General features: G+C 60.3%; 1 protein-coding gene across 2 annotated transcripts in view; it reads left to right on the plus strand.

Moving 5' to 3' along the window:
* Window positions 1–10,714, plus strand: part of DTX1 (deltex E3 ubiquitin ligase 1) — a 104,187-nt gene extending 93,473 nt beyond the window's left edge. For both annotated transcript variants that reach the window (XM_037878913.2, XM_037878915.2), the window contains exons 4-10: window positions 3,458–3,519; window positions 4,256–4,417; window positions 6,300–6,361; window positions 7,590–7,748; window positions 8,200–8,361; window positions 8,862–8,951; window positions 9,218–10,714. In XM_037878913.2, coding sequence (XP_037734841.1) covers window positions 3,458–3,519; window positions 4,256–4,417; window positions 6,300–6,361; window positions 7,590–7,748; window positions 8,200–8,361; window positions 8,862–8,951; window positions 9,218–9,442 — 922 coding nt within the window. In that variant the 3' untranslated portion in view covers window positions 9,443–10,714. The remainder of the gene's footprint in view (window positions 1–3,457; window positions 3,520–4,255; window positions 4,418–6,299; window positions 6,362–7,589; window positions 7,749–8,199; window positions 8,362–8,861; window positions 8,952–9,217) is intronic.
* Window positions 10,715–15,371: the final 4,657 nt, after the last annotated feature.

Consider the following 15,371-nt stretch of genomic DNA (forward strand, 5'->3'; position numbering starts at 1 on the left):
TGGTTTATGTTTATGAACCACATTTGCAGTGTTTCCCCAAATTAATGCCAGGTTACTTCCCTCCTTTTATTAAAAGTTTCTTTTCTGCACTCAGACTCTGTGCTTGCAAGAGGGGAAGTATTGCCTCTTACAGGTGCCCAGGGGGTGGTGTGTAATTGTCCCAGGTCACTGGGTGGGGGCTCGAGTTGGTTTTGTGTTGCATTGTTGAAGAGAAACCCCTAGATATTGAACCCGGGCCTTGCTGCTGCCAATTCCAGTGGGCAGCAGGGTTACACATGCAAGCTTGGAGACTTCCTGCTGAAGTGCGTAATAGTCAGCTGCACTGATCCTGTCTGTAGAGCAAAGGCATCACCCTCCCTGCACTGAACTCCCCAGGTCCAACCTTCTGCTGGCATCAGTCCAACGTAGTCAATAGAGCTGGGCCAGCCAGGAACTTGGCCCCAAAACACCTGGCCCAGTGTAACCTGGGCTGGATCCCTGGGCTCTTAGCTTGTTCCAAACCCTGGAAGGGACATCCCCATGACATCAGAACTGCCTTCTTCCCACCCCGGACTCTGCAGCTCAGAGCCCCATGCCCCTCGCTCCTGCCTCTCTCCCCCTTACCAGAAGGCTGGAGACTGACAAAGGGGAGACTGTGGAGAGGTGAGGGAGAGTTCCAAACTCCGGTCTGGGACCGGGACAGCAGGGTCTCAGGTGGGTCTGGAGGGACGTTGGTGGAGCTGCAGGTCAGCTAGGGGAGCAATGGCGGGGCTGGAAGTGCAGAAGGTGTTGCAGGGCAGGGTAGAGGCACTGGAGGGGGAGGAGGGATTGGGCCGTAGCACAGGACTGGGGAGCACTGGCAGAGTTACGTGGGAGAGGCCTCACATCCGCTGCCTGGCTCTCAGGGCCAGTAAGATTCCAGCACTAAATCCACCCTCCCAATCCCCAACCACAGCCATCCCCACTAAATAGCCAGGGTCTGAATTCGTCCCCGCAGCCTGGCACCCACTGGTACTGTACGCAGCTCATGGTGCTCTGAAGGGGAAACCCATGTGAGAGATGCCAGGGCCATGCAGGGCAAGGGCAGGCAAGGAGAGTGGCACACAAGAGGTTTGGGAAGGCAGGGACCGTCCCTGCTGTGCTGCTGAGCACTGCAGCTTTGGAACAGAGCCAGGGATGCCCTGGCAGCGTGCCGTTGTGTGCGCTCGGCTCTCGGCTCACTGGCCTGAGCAGCCAGCACGGAGTCAGTCAGTCGGAGGAGCAAGAAGCAGATGGAAGCCCACCAGGAGTGTTCCTAGCCATGTGTGCACACGCACACACGCTCTGAGCACACACACACACACACACGCACACACACACAGAATGGACACAAAGGGTCTCACACAGAGACACGTCCCCTCACTGAACTGTTACACCCATGAATTCAGTGCCTGGCATGTGCACAGTCGGGTGTGATCCCAGACGGGGGCACACTGGTGGTGGTGAAAGCTCCCTCATCTGGGTCACTTCAAACTGAGTAGGACAGAGCACTGGAGAACACCCCGGAGGGCTCACACCTGCCCTGCTCCCTCCCCCAAGAGACGAAATCCACGGGACCGCACTTTGCCATCTCTAATTCCACTGACCAGTCACGTCAGTGTCTGCACCAGAATGCTGCTTCTGCCAAAGTGAGAGGCCTGCTACCCCGACATCACCTCTCCCCAACATCCACCGGAGGCGCAGGGCTTGTGTCGGTGCAGCTAGGGAGACACAGTGCCTGTGTAGACACTGCCTTGCTGTCATTCTTGGCAGTTTCATGCGCCCTAGCCCCGGCCTCACAGCTGAAGCTGCCGGTAGGCTCCCTGCTTGGCTCACAGCTTTCCCAGATGCCAGCCGTCCTGGAGCCCTCACTGGGGCTGGCTCTTCCCAGCCCCGGGGGTGTGGGATGGAAAGCTCGGAGAGCCACTGGGGTAGGGGCTCTGCATCCTTCCCTCTCTCCCTGGGGAATTGCAATACAATGGGACCACATGGCAGTGAGGGGGTCCTGGTCCCCTTTCCTGCCCCCCCCACACCGAGCTGGCAGCCCTGCCCCATGGTGGAGGTGGCTCCTAGCCTCTCTGCAAGGCTCCCAAGAAGCAATCCAGCAGCTTTACTCCACAGGGAGCAGGATCAGCCTTGCGGACATTTTGGCCCAGGCTCAAGATCCTGAGCTCTAATTAATACAACTGAGCACAGGGCTTAATTGAACACATGTCTGGGAAAGCTCTCTCACCCCACCGGGGGCTGGGCTCTTCATTACCAGCCGCGCCTGGCCGCACTGACTGGGCCTGGGCACCATGCCCGCCTGCTGCTGGGCGCTAGCCAGAGGGGCACAGCTACCACAACCCAGCCCCGCATGGGCTTCCCCTTCCCCCAGGACTCCTGGCCCACAGCCCCAACGTTTGGCCCAGGGGAAGGAGCAGCAGAGGGAGGGAGACAGGCCAACACACATGCCCTGTCTCTCGGGTGTTCAGCCTGAAAAGCAGAACAGATTGCTGTGGGTGGAAGGAGATCAGTGGGTATTTGGGGAGTGGGGATGGGAGGGAGCCTGGCTCCTAGGGCAGAATGGACATGCTCTGGCTGTCATATAATGGATTGGTCCCTTCTCACCTGCAGGACTCAGAATGCCTCACCCAAGGAGAGAGGGGAAGATTTATTATCCTCAGTGCGCAGAGCCCAGGGGCTCCCTAGCAAGAGCTGTACACAACAGGTTAGGGGCTCAGGTCTCCTGACCACCAGCCCCATGCTGGGGGCCCTAGAACAAGGATGCCCCTCTAGGAACTCTGCCCCTCGAGCATTCCCTGGGGAGCTGCTTGCTTTCCCCCTCTATTCGTACTGCAGTCTCTCTCAGGCTCACTCCCACTAGATCCCTAGCCTCAGGTACAGGCAAACCCACCAGCCAGTGCAGCTTCCCCCAAAGCCCCTCCTCACCTGGCTTGTCTCCATCAGCCAGAGGGGCATACCGATGTTCTCTGCTGCCTGGGATGCCCAGCACCCACTGCAGGAGCTAGTGGGACCCTCACTGAGTTCAGGGGGAATCATTTGTACCCTGTGCTATGAGATGGAATCCCCTGCAGCCTGAGTCTGCTGCCAGCCTTGATGTAACAAGGTCATCAATGGGCACACAGGATCTGGGTCAGGGATCCTCTTTCTGAGGGTCTGACAGAGAGAGGGGCTCTCTGCTCGTCTGACCATGGGGCATGCTTCATTAGCTAATACTCTGAATGCAGGAGTGGTCACCTTTAGATCCTGGGCTGGATTTCTGCACTCTCTTGGAAGGGATTCTGGCATCACCCCTGGAAAGGTACGATGCTCTGGGGAACAACATCACTAATTTCACCTCCGCTCCCCTCCCCCTCTCTTGGAGCAGTGGTTACCGAAGGTGTGGCTTAGCTTTCTGGGCACTACCTTCCAACAACTAAACGTGCTTTCTGCTTCACTTCTCTTGTCTCTGCTTCAGGGTTCCTGCCCTCCCGGTTAAGAATCTGAATGGAACTGGACCAGTCCATCCTGCCCTGGCAGGTAAGAGCAGCTGGAATTCCCCCAGCTCTGTGCAGCTGTCCACTCCTGGGTATAACACTGCCCAGTGAGATGGTACTTACTTATCATGGTGAGTGTGGATGGATGGATGGATGGATGGGTATGCTGGATGGATGGATGGATGGATGGTTGGGTATGCTGGATGGATGGATGGGTATGCCGGATGGATGGATGGATGGCTGGTTGGGTATGCCGGATGGATGGATGGATGGGTATGCCGGATGGCTGGCTGGTTGGGTATGCCGGATGGATGGATGGATGGCTGGTTTGGTATGCCGGATGGATGGCTGGTTGGGTATGCTGGATGGATGGATGGATGGCTGGTTGGGTATGCCGGATGGATGGCTGGTTGGGTATGCTGGATGGATGGATGGATGGATGGATGGATGGATGGATGGTTGGGTATGCCGGATGGATGGATGGATGGATGGATGGTTGGGTATGCCGGATGGATGGATGGATGGATGGATGGTTGGGTATGCCGGATGGATGGATGGATGGGTATGCCGGATGGATGGCTGGATGGATGGCTGGTACAACCTATCCATCTCACTTCAAAGCGAAGGGACAATTTCAGCATTTGAGGTCAGTCTCACACACTGCAGAAGGTCCTGTCCCATGCTGGGATTGTGGCCGTTCAGTGGGGAGATAATCGCCCAGCCCCCTAAGTGTCTGCACTTGGCCTTACTGTTACCCTTATCATCCCTCTGTGACACAGGTATGACAGGCATTCTGATGTGTGCTGCTGGGCTGCCTGTGTGCCTGACCCGGGCCCCAAAGCCCATCCTGCACCCTCCGCCCGTGAACAAGGGCGACATCAAGCCGGTGCCCGGGATCAATGGCATCTGCAGGAAAACCAAGAAGAAGCACCTCAAAAAGAGTAAGAGACAGCACCCTCTCTCCAGCCCACAGAGCCATAAGCCCTGGCCTCCATCCTGGCAATCCCAGTGCTGGGATCTAGCTGGGAGCATAATGACATGGAGAGGCCTGATAGCCACGCCAAGGCACAGTATAGCCTGGAGCAGATCACCTCCGCCCCTGAGCCTCACTCCTGACCCCAAGCCCCGCTGATATCCCAGTCCTGGGCTTCTCTGCCAAACTGGGCTCTTTAAACTAGCAGAGAAAGGCGGAACTAGAACCTATGGCTGGAAGGTCAAGCCAAACAAATTCAGATTAGACACGAATATGTGACAGTGAGGGTGAGTAACCACTGGAACCAACTACCAAGGGAAGTGGTGGATTCTCCAGCTTGTGAGATCTACAGCTCAAGACTGGGGCAGGTGCTTCAGCCAATCAAAGGCTATTGGGCTGAATCCAGGGGTAATGGCCTGTGATCGGCAGGGGGTCAGACGAGATGATCTCATGATCCTGTCTGGTCTTGAGCTCTGTGAACCTAAGACTGTTCTTACCTGCAAGCTGCTGCCATGGGGCTGTGGATTTGGTTAGCCCAGCAGAGCTCAGGGCGCCCGTGCTAGGTGCACAGATATAATGTCCTGGCCCAGAGAGCTTCCAATCTAAATAGACAAGACAGACAGGCGGTGGGAGAAGGGAGGGATTCTTTTTAGGGCCTTACCAAATTCACAGTCCATTTTGATCAATTTCACAGGCAGAGCAAGAAGCTCCATGGCTGCTGGAGCCTGGTCGGAGCCCCCGGTGCCCCCAGCCCTCCCCCGCCCCCCCTCCAATAGCTAGATTTCACAGGGGAGGTCTGATTTCACAGTCCTTGCAGTTGAGGCCCAGACTCAGTGCTTCTGTAATTCAGTGCCAGGGCAGTTGCCTAGCTCCACCAGATCTAGTCTCCCTAATGCCTGGGAGTCATGAGAGATTCGCCCGTCGGTTTACATCAGCTGCCTCCTGACAGGGCAGGGCGGGGCGGAGCAGCGAGCGGTCGAGCCCATCGTCCCATCGCCTCCCTGAGACACACGGCCTCGGTTGCTGCTCCCATCGTCTCACCGAGAGACTGCTCCGGCCCAGCTGCTGCTTATAGAGGGCAGGCCATCAATCCCATGTGACCGGGCGCCCAGTCACACGCCCCAAGGGCCAGACGCTGAGGGTATCGCTCAGAGGCGTGCAGGCTGCTCTCCCCCTCCCCACACACAATCCCAAACGCATGGGGCACAGTGACAGGCCAGCCCCTCGCCAGTGGTGAGCAAGCTTGGGGTGAGGAGGCCGGGTCCCGCAGGGAGACACGCAGCAACATAGTTTGCCCGGCTTTAGCCCCTTGGATGCCGTGTCTGAGGTGAAGCGGGAGGGAGCCACGTGGTTCAGGGGACGCGGTGTGACCCACTCCTCACCCAGCTCTCGCTGTTCCGAAAACCACGGCAGCCTCCGTCCCTGGGGACCCAGCCCAGAGAGTGGAGCTCTGCACCAGCCTGACTGGAGAATTTCATCCTGATTCTGCCTCTGAGCTGGGCCCCTCAGCCCGGAGCGGGGGGACTCCTGTCCTAGGGGGCAGCGGGATTCCCTCTTCATGCTCCCTCCTCCTGTGGCTTCCAGGAATGGACCCCACCACCCCCACCCAGCTGATGAAAGGCTCTCTCTGAACTCCCAGGGGTGGGTTTAACCTCCTCCAGCCCTGACCCAGATATCCCACCCGCTCCAGCCAAGCCAGTTTCTGGGTCCGTCCGGTCCTCCTCCCCCCCGACCCTGGTGTGGCTCTTAGCTGTGGAGCAAGGGGCCGCGTGCCCCAGCTGAGTGGGTGGCCCTGGGGCACTGTGGGCCATGAGGGTGCAATCTGACCCTCTGCTTCTCTGCTGGGGCAGGCAAGAACCCCGAGGATGTGGTGCGCCGGTACATCCAGAAGGTGAAGAGCCCGCCGGACGAGGTGAGCACCTACGCATGGTTCTCACAGTAGCCCTGCCCTGGGGGCGGATGGGATCGGACAGTACCCAGGGCTGGGGCGCTGCATGGATGACTAGCCCTGTGTGAGTGGCAGCCCCGCGGTGGCCTGTGAATACACCGTGAACTCTTGGGGACACAGTGACATACAACACACCTGGTATAAAACTCCAGCAGCAGGGACCCCAGCAGCTCCTCCACCCACAGACACACACCTCACCTCTGCCACCCCCTTAACTCTGCCCCCCCAGGACGCCAGCCAGGCAGCACCCCTTTCCCAAAATACCCCCTGGAGAACCCCCCGACTCCCCCAGGCCCTCCCGTCTCCACACTCCCCCTGTTTCCAGCTCCTTTGGCCCCGGGTTTCAACCACTTGTGCTTCTGCACCAGTTCTGCAGTGGCACTGAAGCCACTGAAAGGGACGGACAAAGGGGTAACTGCCCCATGCAGCTGGCCCCAGCCCTGGTGCAGTCCACGCCCGCTAAGGCTGAGACAGGCCAGTCCTCCATGAGAGCTGCCGGCCAGGGAGCAGGGCGGAGAGAGGCCAGTGGGAGGAGTGAAGGGCAGACGCTGGGGGTGGAGGGAGAGAGGCCGACGGGAGCGAGCGGGGGAGCGGAGGGGCCAAGAGGACAGCGGGGGTAGGGGGGTCGGGCCAGAGGGGCGAAGGGGGCAGTGGAGGGGGGGTGGGGCAGAGGGGGCAAGGAGACAGCGGGGTGCAGGGGTAGGGCCGAGGAGGCAGTGGGGGCAGAGGGGTCGGGGCAGAGGGGTGAAGGGGGGCAGGGTAGTGGGGGCAGGGAAAGGGCAAAGGAGCTGAGGGGGCAGTGGGGGCAGGGGTGGGGCCAAGGGGCAGTGGGGACAGGGGGGTTGGGGCAGTGGGGGCAGGGACAGGGCAAAGGGTCCGAGGGGCCAGTGGGGGCAGGGGTGGGGCCGAGGAGGCAGTTTGGGGAAGGCGGGTCAGGGCAGTGGGGCCAGAAGACTGGGGGAGCGGGGCAGGATGGTGGGGTAGGCAGACGTCGGGGCAGCCAGGCTGGCTGGCAGAGCAGGTGCCGTGGGAAGGATGTGTACCCAAAGGCTACAAAAGCGCCAGAGACCCAACCCTGCTGCCTGGCCCCTTGGGCAGGGGGGTGATGGTGGAACCAGCTGCTGGGCTCTGGGGGCCGGGGGGGGTTGGTGCGGGGCCAGCTCAGCTCTGTTAACACCCCGCTCCCCGGCAGGACTGCACCATCTGCATGGAGAGGCTGGTGGCCTCGTCCGGCTACGAGGGCCTCCTCAGCCACAGGGGCGCCAAGCCGGAGCTGGTGGGCAAGCTGGGCAAGTGCGGGCACATGTACCACCTCCTCTGCCTGGTGGCCATGTACAACAACGGCAACAAGGTGAGAGCTGGGGCAGGGTGGGGACCTGCTGTCTCAGCCAGGGAGAGGTCCCTCCAGCAGAGCCCCCTGGCAGGCAGCTGAGAGCCCCCTGTGCCCTCCCCTCCCTGATCACTTGACCCATCCCACGGCCCCGCAGGGGCCTCACAGCCAGCTCTGGGCCGTCAGCAGAGGCTCGGTCAGTTCCAGCCTTGGTGCCCCTCCAGGGCCTTCAGCACGCTTACCCCGGAGCTGGGTTTGGCTGACACCCAGCCAGCACCATGGAGCCGAACAGCCCTGCCTGCGGGAAGGATAGTGCCCTGCGAAGGGAGACTCCCCCATTAGCTGTCAAAACACGGCTGCAGAAGGGCCCTGGAAGCTGCTCCCCCCAGCAGCCTGTTTGCAGCCTGTGCCCTGGAGCAGGATGCTCTTCCTGGCTGGCTGACCCTCCTCACCCTGTGCCTCTGCCCCCAAGGATGGCAGCCTGCAGTGCCCCACCTGCAAGGCCATCTATGGGGAGAAGACCGGGACCCAGCCCCCAGGGAAGATGGAGTTCCACATCATCCCACACTCGCTGCCAGGCTACACGGACTCCAGAACCATCCGCATCGTCTACGACATCCCCACGGGCATCCAGGTGAGCCGCCCAGGGACAGAGGAATCTCCGGGGGAAGCCAGTGCCTCCGTGGCCAGAAGAGTTGGAGTGCGCTCCCTCCCGCTCAGGAGATCCCCCACGTGGCTGAGCATGCCACATCCTCCGACCACTCCACCTGGCCCTGGGGGCACCTGATGGAGAGACTGGGGCCTCCTCTGCAGAGGCAGCCCAGGGTGTGACACCCCATGGATTTGGTGGTGGGTCTATGCCAGGCCCCATCTCCTATTCCTGGGTGGTGCGGTCGTTGGCCTCCCAGTAGCTGTGCCATGCCTTGCCAGGCGGGATCTCGCTCAGACCCCTGCTGCCTGCAGGTTGTGCCCCACTGTCGGCCGACATGTCTCACTCTCAGCCCCGTCCAGCCTGAGCAATGCGGGGGGCGTGGGCAGGCCTGCTGCCCTCTTTGGTCGAGCAGGGGGGTGACGCATTTCAGGCACAGCTGCTGGCTGCAGGATTTCCCCAGCGCCTGCTTTGTTCCCTGCCAGGGCCCAGAGCACCCGAACCCCGGGAAGAAGTTCACAGCCCGAGGCTTCCCCCGGCACTGCTACCTACCGGACAATGAGAAAGGCAGGAAGGTGAGTGACCTGCTCCCCGCACCCCCTGGAGCCTCTCCTGCGCTAGAGAGATGTCCGGAGGAGGGCCGAGCCCTCGATAGCAATCAGGGAGCAGTGCCATAGACACTCCCTATGGTGCTCTGGGGACGGAGGGGCAGGCAGGCCTCTCCCCCTCAGTACATGCTGGCAGACTGGGGAGAGGATCTCAGCCCCAGAGCAGGGCGCTGTAGGCCAGCTGGGGCATGCCATGGCCAGGCAGGGTGCGTGACCTCCCTCTTGCCCCATAGGTTCTGAAGCTCCTGATTGTGGCATGGGACCGCCGGCTCATCTTCACCATCGGCACATCCAGCACGACGGGAGAGTGCGACACTGTGGTGTGGAACGAGATCCATCACAAGACAGAGTTTGGTTCCAACCTCACTGGCCACGGCTACCCCGACCCCAACTACCTGGACAATGTCCTGGCTGAGCTGATGGCCCAGGGGGTCTCGGAAGCCAACCTGAAGGACTGAGGAGGAAGCTCCCGCTCTCTGCTAGCGTGCTTCTTGGCAGCCAAACCCCGCCTGCGTCCGTGTGCGCTCGTGTGTGTCTCCGTGAGTCCGTTCTCCACCACCCCCATGCCCGGGAACCACCCGCCTTCCCAGAGCTCTCACTCTGCTTCCGCTGCCTTGACCTTCAGTAACCTTCAGACTGCAATGCTGGACTTGGCTGGGCGGCCAGGGCACGTCACCCACCAGGCGGAGGGGCTCTCCCGGGAACCGATACTGTGCGCGGCCCTCAGACCTGCCAGCCGGCGAGCAGCAGGCCAGCAGGAGCTGCGTGAGTGACCAAGCAATGCAAAGCTGGGCTGAGTCTTTTTTATACTCTTGGGAGCTGTGATATTTTCCCTGTTAGAGACCCCAGCCCATGCCTGACTGTACACACCCACGTCCCCTCCATATAGCTCGCTCTCGCTGGAAATCCTGTACACTATCTATTAGAACACACGCACATAGCCAAAGGGGCAACTTCTGGCCAACTCTCCCACAGCCCCACCGCCACCACGTGTCCTGTCCGGTCTGGGCCAGCATCGGCCGGGTGAGCCACCTCCCCCCACAGCCACGGGCACATTTGCCGTTGCTCCTCATTGCCGCCACTTGGAAAGGGAGGGAAAAGGGCCCAGGCTGGGGCAAGGGAACAGGAAGTGCACAGGAGAGAACTGCTCCCACAGCTGGGCAGGGATGGAAAATGAGGTGGCTCTTACTCCGCTGACTTGGCAGGGGTTTTGCCCCTCCTGCGCTCCCAGCCCTGCATGCACTATCCCTGCCCCAGAGCGAGGGCTCCAAGCCTGGCAGGGGCGCAGGGATCGACCGCGGGGTGACGGTAACGCTTAGCACTCTGCACTGCAGAGACACCAGCTAGCTAAGACCCGAGCCGGACGCCCCTTTTTGGCAGCCTCGCAGAAGTGGTTTATTTCCCCTTAAAGAAGAGGGGTGGAGCAGTCAACACCCAATCAGCAGCAAACAGACCTCTTGCCCGTGAGCCGCCGCTGCCCTGATTGGTCCCTTCAGGCGGCACCACCAGGATTCAAAGGGCCACTTACGATTTTAAAAGCCACATGTGCAAACAGTGCACGGCTGATACCCATGTGCCAGTGGAGATTGGCACACCTGCCTACCTGCATGCACGTGCCCTTTGCATGCGTGGCTTTAAAACCCCGGGCCTGGCTCTGGCTCGGGAGTTTGTTCCCCGTGTATGTAGCACCCCTTTAGCTGGAAAATAAACCTGCTCTTCCGGTTGGTGTCCCCCTGCTTGGCAAGTGCCTGCTCGTGCTGGAAAGGGTGTCCCGGTCACGGCCCCTTTCCCTGTGCACCTGCAGCCTCTCCGCCCCAAGCCATCGGGTGGGCTTGCCCAAGGGCACTAGCTCCTTGCTGGCGGGAGCTGCTTTGGGGCGTATGATCCACACGAACGGTGAGAGCAGGGCTAGCTGCTCAGGAGCCTCGTGGGGCAACCTTGGCTGGGTCACGCCCCCTTCTGTGCTGCCTGGTGGGGCCCCCGCTTTGCCCCGGGCTTTGGGCCCCCGGGAGCTGGTTGAGCTCTGCGTACTGTGGAACTTAGCAGCAGCGGGAGATCACACCTTGCTGGGCTGCGCCCCTGTAGGGCATGGGAACGGTCTTGCCTAGACAGGCCCCTTAAACTCCCTGTTCCCTGCAGAGTGGCAAACAGATGCGGGTAGAAGAGGCAGGGGTCCCCCCAGGCTCCCCACACGTGCCATGGAAGCGGCACGGCGCACACAGCGAGGCTGTCCCAATGGGCTGGAGTGCCCCCCTCAGCACACAAGGCAGCCCAAGGATCTCAGCCCAAGGGGCGATGGCATTGCAGCGGAGGGCTGGGGGGGTGTCCTGTTCCTTTGGCAGGTGGGGACTGGCTGGCTGGGTGTGAGACATGAGAGAGAGGAGGCGAGAGGCTGAGGGGAGGAGGGAGTAGCCTTCGTGGGAGGAGGCAGAAAGCTGGGGAGGAGGAGGAAGGCTGGTGGGGGGAGGAAGGCTGGAAGCAGGGGGGGAGGAAGGCTGGTGGCGGGGGAGGAGGAAGGCTGGAGGCAGGGGGGAGGAAGGCTGGTGGCGGGGGAGGAGGAAGGCTGGTGGCGGGGGAGGAGGAAGGCTGGAGGGGTGGGGGAGGAAGGCTGGTGGGGGAGGAGGAAGGCTGGAGGCCGGGGGAGGAAGGTTGGAGGCAGGGGAGGAGGAAGGCTGGTGGCGGGGGAGGAGGAAGGCTGGTGGCGGGGGAGGAGGAAGGCTGGAGGCTGGGGGAGGAAGGCTGGAGGCAGGGGGGAGGAAGGCTGGTGGCGGGGGGAGGAGGAAGGGTGGTGTGGGGGAGGAAGGCTGGAGGGGTGGTGGAGGAAGGCTGGAGGCGGGGGGAGGAAGGCTGGTGGCGGGGGGGAGGAAGGCTGGTGGCGGGGGAGGAGGAAGGCTGGAGGGGTGGGGGAGGAAGGCTGGTGGGGGGAGGAGGAAGGCTGGAGGCCGGGGGAGGAAGGTTGGAGGCAGGGGGGGAGGAAGGCTGGTGGCGGGGGAGGAGGAAGGCTGGTGGCGGGGGAGGAAGGGTGGAGGGGTGGGGGAGGAAGGCTGTGGGGTGTAAGGGAGCAGCGAGGAGAGGGAGAAGGCTCTGAGTCTGGCAAGCTGGTGCCCATGGCCAAGGACTGGGTGCAGGCAGAGCCCCTCTGCTTCCTTGCTGTTGAGGAGCCGTTGGCCAATGTGGCTGGTCCTGCCTCTCGCTGTCTGTCCTCCCACTGCCAGGCCCAGAGATCTGCAGAGAGGAGAGGGGCTCCAGACCCCAGTGTCTAGACAGGGCCCAGAGGGCACTGGAGGCTCCGGTGTTCTCTGCTGTCATGCTTTGGCACACCCGCATATGCTGAGCACACGCTTCCATGGGGGCTGGCACCTCCCCAGGGCAGGGGACAACATACCATCCTCTCCCGCAGGCCCAGCTCAGGGCACGCCGGGGTGAGCAGCTAGGGTCCCTACGGACATGCAGACCCTGCCCCCAATGCCCACATGCAGGCAGGAACCCCAGCACCCCCCCTTGCAGATACATGCCCCCCAATGCCCACACGTGGGCAGGAACCCCAGCACACCCCCTTGCAGACACATGCCCCCCAATGCCCACACGTGGGCAGGAACCCCAGCACCACCCCCTTGTGGATCCACATGTCCCCACTGCCCACACACACAGGCAGGTGCCCCAGCACCCACCCCGCATAAACCCTCTCCCCAAGACCCCACATGACTTGGGCTCCTGTACAAATAACTAACAGCCATGGGACAAGGCCCAGCTCCCATCTCGCAGCACCCAGCCGCCCAGTCTCTGGTGCTCTTGCAGCAGGAGTCCCTGCTCTCGCCCGCCCTCTCAGCGGCCGTTGTGCCCGTCACCCTGGGGTACGACACCCAGGCCAACCATCCCTTGCCACAGCCACAGGCCGCCCTGGTGCTGCTTGTCATCCGCGCAGGGTTCGAATTGCCCTGATGCCTCGTCCTGCCCCCTCAGCGGAAAGCCCGAGGCAGCCAGCGGGTACCTGGCCATGCCGGCTGCAGGGATGGGCCCCGCCGGCCCCCTGCAGCAATCAGCTCGTGCCCTCTGCTGAGCAGAGCGGGAGCTGTGCCTGGAAGTGGCACGTTCACCTTTCAGATGTACCAGGGCTCAACCGTGAAGCATCCGTCACCCAGCGGGACATTGGCGGGGTGTTTGAGCCGGCACCCTCCTCTGCTCAGGCAGGGCCCCGGGGCCAGGGCACTGAATAGCTCCTGCCCCATCGTGTCCCCTTTACCCAGAGCCCCTGACTCTGCAGCACAAACTCACACAGCCAGCCCACACTCAGGAGTCAGCCAGGCCAGAGAGCAGCTCTCACCCCACCATGAGAAATCTGGGCAGGGTCTGTCCAGGGACCTGAGAGCAGCAAAACAGACACACACTGCATGCACGCAGCCTGCACGCTCGCACCCCCCCCCTCTGCCACACATCCTGCTCCCCCACACACCATGCACAAACTGCACATTGGACACCCACTGTAGACACATGCACTGCACGCACACCCGCTCCCTCTCACGCACACACAGCACATGCAAACGTCCCTCTGACACACGCACATCCTCAGTGTACACACCTTGCACACACACACACACACATGTGCATGCACACACATACGCCTAGCTCCCAGGCCATTAGGAAATTCCCTTCCCCCACCACCAAGGAGCGCATTTTCCATGTCCCTGCCCCAATGTGCCTGACCCCACAGAGCCTGCCCCATTGTCAGGCCTGGTGTCTGGGATATGGCCAACCTGTAACAGCATCAGCCCTGCAGCAGCTGCAGCTCCTCTGAAGCTGGTGTGGTACATGGGGCACGTCTCTGGTGCCCACAGGCCTGTCACCAGCCCTGGCATAAGGAGAGGACTGGGTGACTCACCCAGGGAGCAGGCCAGCAGCCAGGGCGGGACCAAGGGGGCCAGAGGGGTGAGGCCCCCTTCCTGTGATTAAGTGAGGGGGAGGGGGTGTAACGGGTTAGACCTCGCTTCTGGGATGCCACTTGATGTACTGGGGTTTCACTGATCCCCTCCTGTTCCACCAGCCTGGATTCCCTCTCCCTGTTTTGCTGAATTAGTCTCTGGCATCTTGCAGCACACACAGGTAGGGCCACACCGAGCTGCAGCCAAAGACTGAAGTCAGCTCTGTGAGAGGACACCCCCAGCACTCACATGCACATACCCTTTGGGGAGTAAACCCAACATAATACTGACTTGTGCTGTATAGAAAGATCTGCACAGCGCAAGCTCTTAAAAATTCACCCTCTTCCCCAATGTGAAGAGAGATATGCATGACTTCTTGCCCCCCACCCCATTAGAAATTGCACAAACTGGATTTAATAATAAACTAAACAAATATATTAACTATAAAAGGCAGATTTTAAGTGGTTAAAGAGATAGCAAACAGAACAAAGCAGATTACTAAGCAAATAAAACAAAACACTCAAACTAAGCTTGATTTACTAAAGAAATTGGCTACAAATAGTAATTTCTCACCCTAAATATTGTCACAGGTAGATTACAGAGATTCTTGCAAGCCACTGTAGTGGCCTGCTGCTTGAAACTTCAGGTATTATTACTCACAGGCTAGACAACCTTTGAGCCTGGGCTCAATTCTTCTCCCCTCGGTTCAGTTCTTCTTTTCAGGTGTTAACCAGTGTCTCTTTGGGTGGGGAGGCAGAGGAGAACCACAATGATGTCACTCCCCTGCCTTATATAGCTCTCCTGTATGGGGGGAACCCTTTGTCTCCCAGCAGAAGAACACTGGCATTCCAAGGGGTGGGTGACTCAGACCCGTGTCTCTGCAGGGCTTTGGCAACCATTACTCGCAGGCTGTCTGGAGCGTCCACAGGAAGACTAAACTCTTTCACAGTCCATTGTCTTTGCTAATGGGCCATCAGCCCTGTCTGGCTTTTCCATTGTTGTACCTGAAGGGCTAGTTGTGAGTGACACCCAAAGTAGCACATTTGAAATACCGATCATAGAATCATAGAATATCAGGGCTGGAAGGGACCTCAGGAGGTCATCTCAAAGCAGGACCAACCCCAGCTAAATCATCCCAGCCAGGGCTTCATCAAGTCATACCTTAAAAACTTCTAAGGAAGGAGATTCCACCACCTCCCGAGGTAACGCATTCCAGTGTTTCACCACCCTCCTAGTGAAAAAGTTTTTCCTAATATCCAACCTAAACCTCCCCCACAGCAACTTGAGACCATTACTCCTCATTCAGTCATCTGCCACCGCTGAGAATAGTCTAGAATCCATCCTCTTTGGAACCCCCTTTTAGGTAGTTGAAAGCAGCTATCAAATCCCCCCACATTCTTCTTTTCTGCAGACTAAACAATCCCAGTTCCCTCAGCCTCTCCTCATAAATCATATGCTCCATCCCCCT

This window comes from Chelonia mydas, chromosome 15 (assembly GCF_015237465.2).
Source record: "Chelonia mydas isolate rCheMyd1 chromosome 15, rCheMyd1.pri.v2, whole genome shotgun sequence".
In the NCBI taxonomy this organism is placed as follows: Eukaryota; Metazoa; Chordata; order Testudines; family Cheloniidae; genus Chelonia; species Chelonia mydas.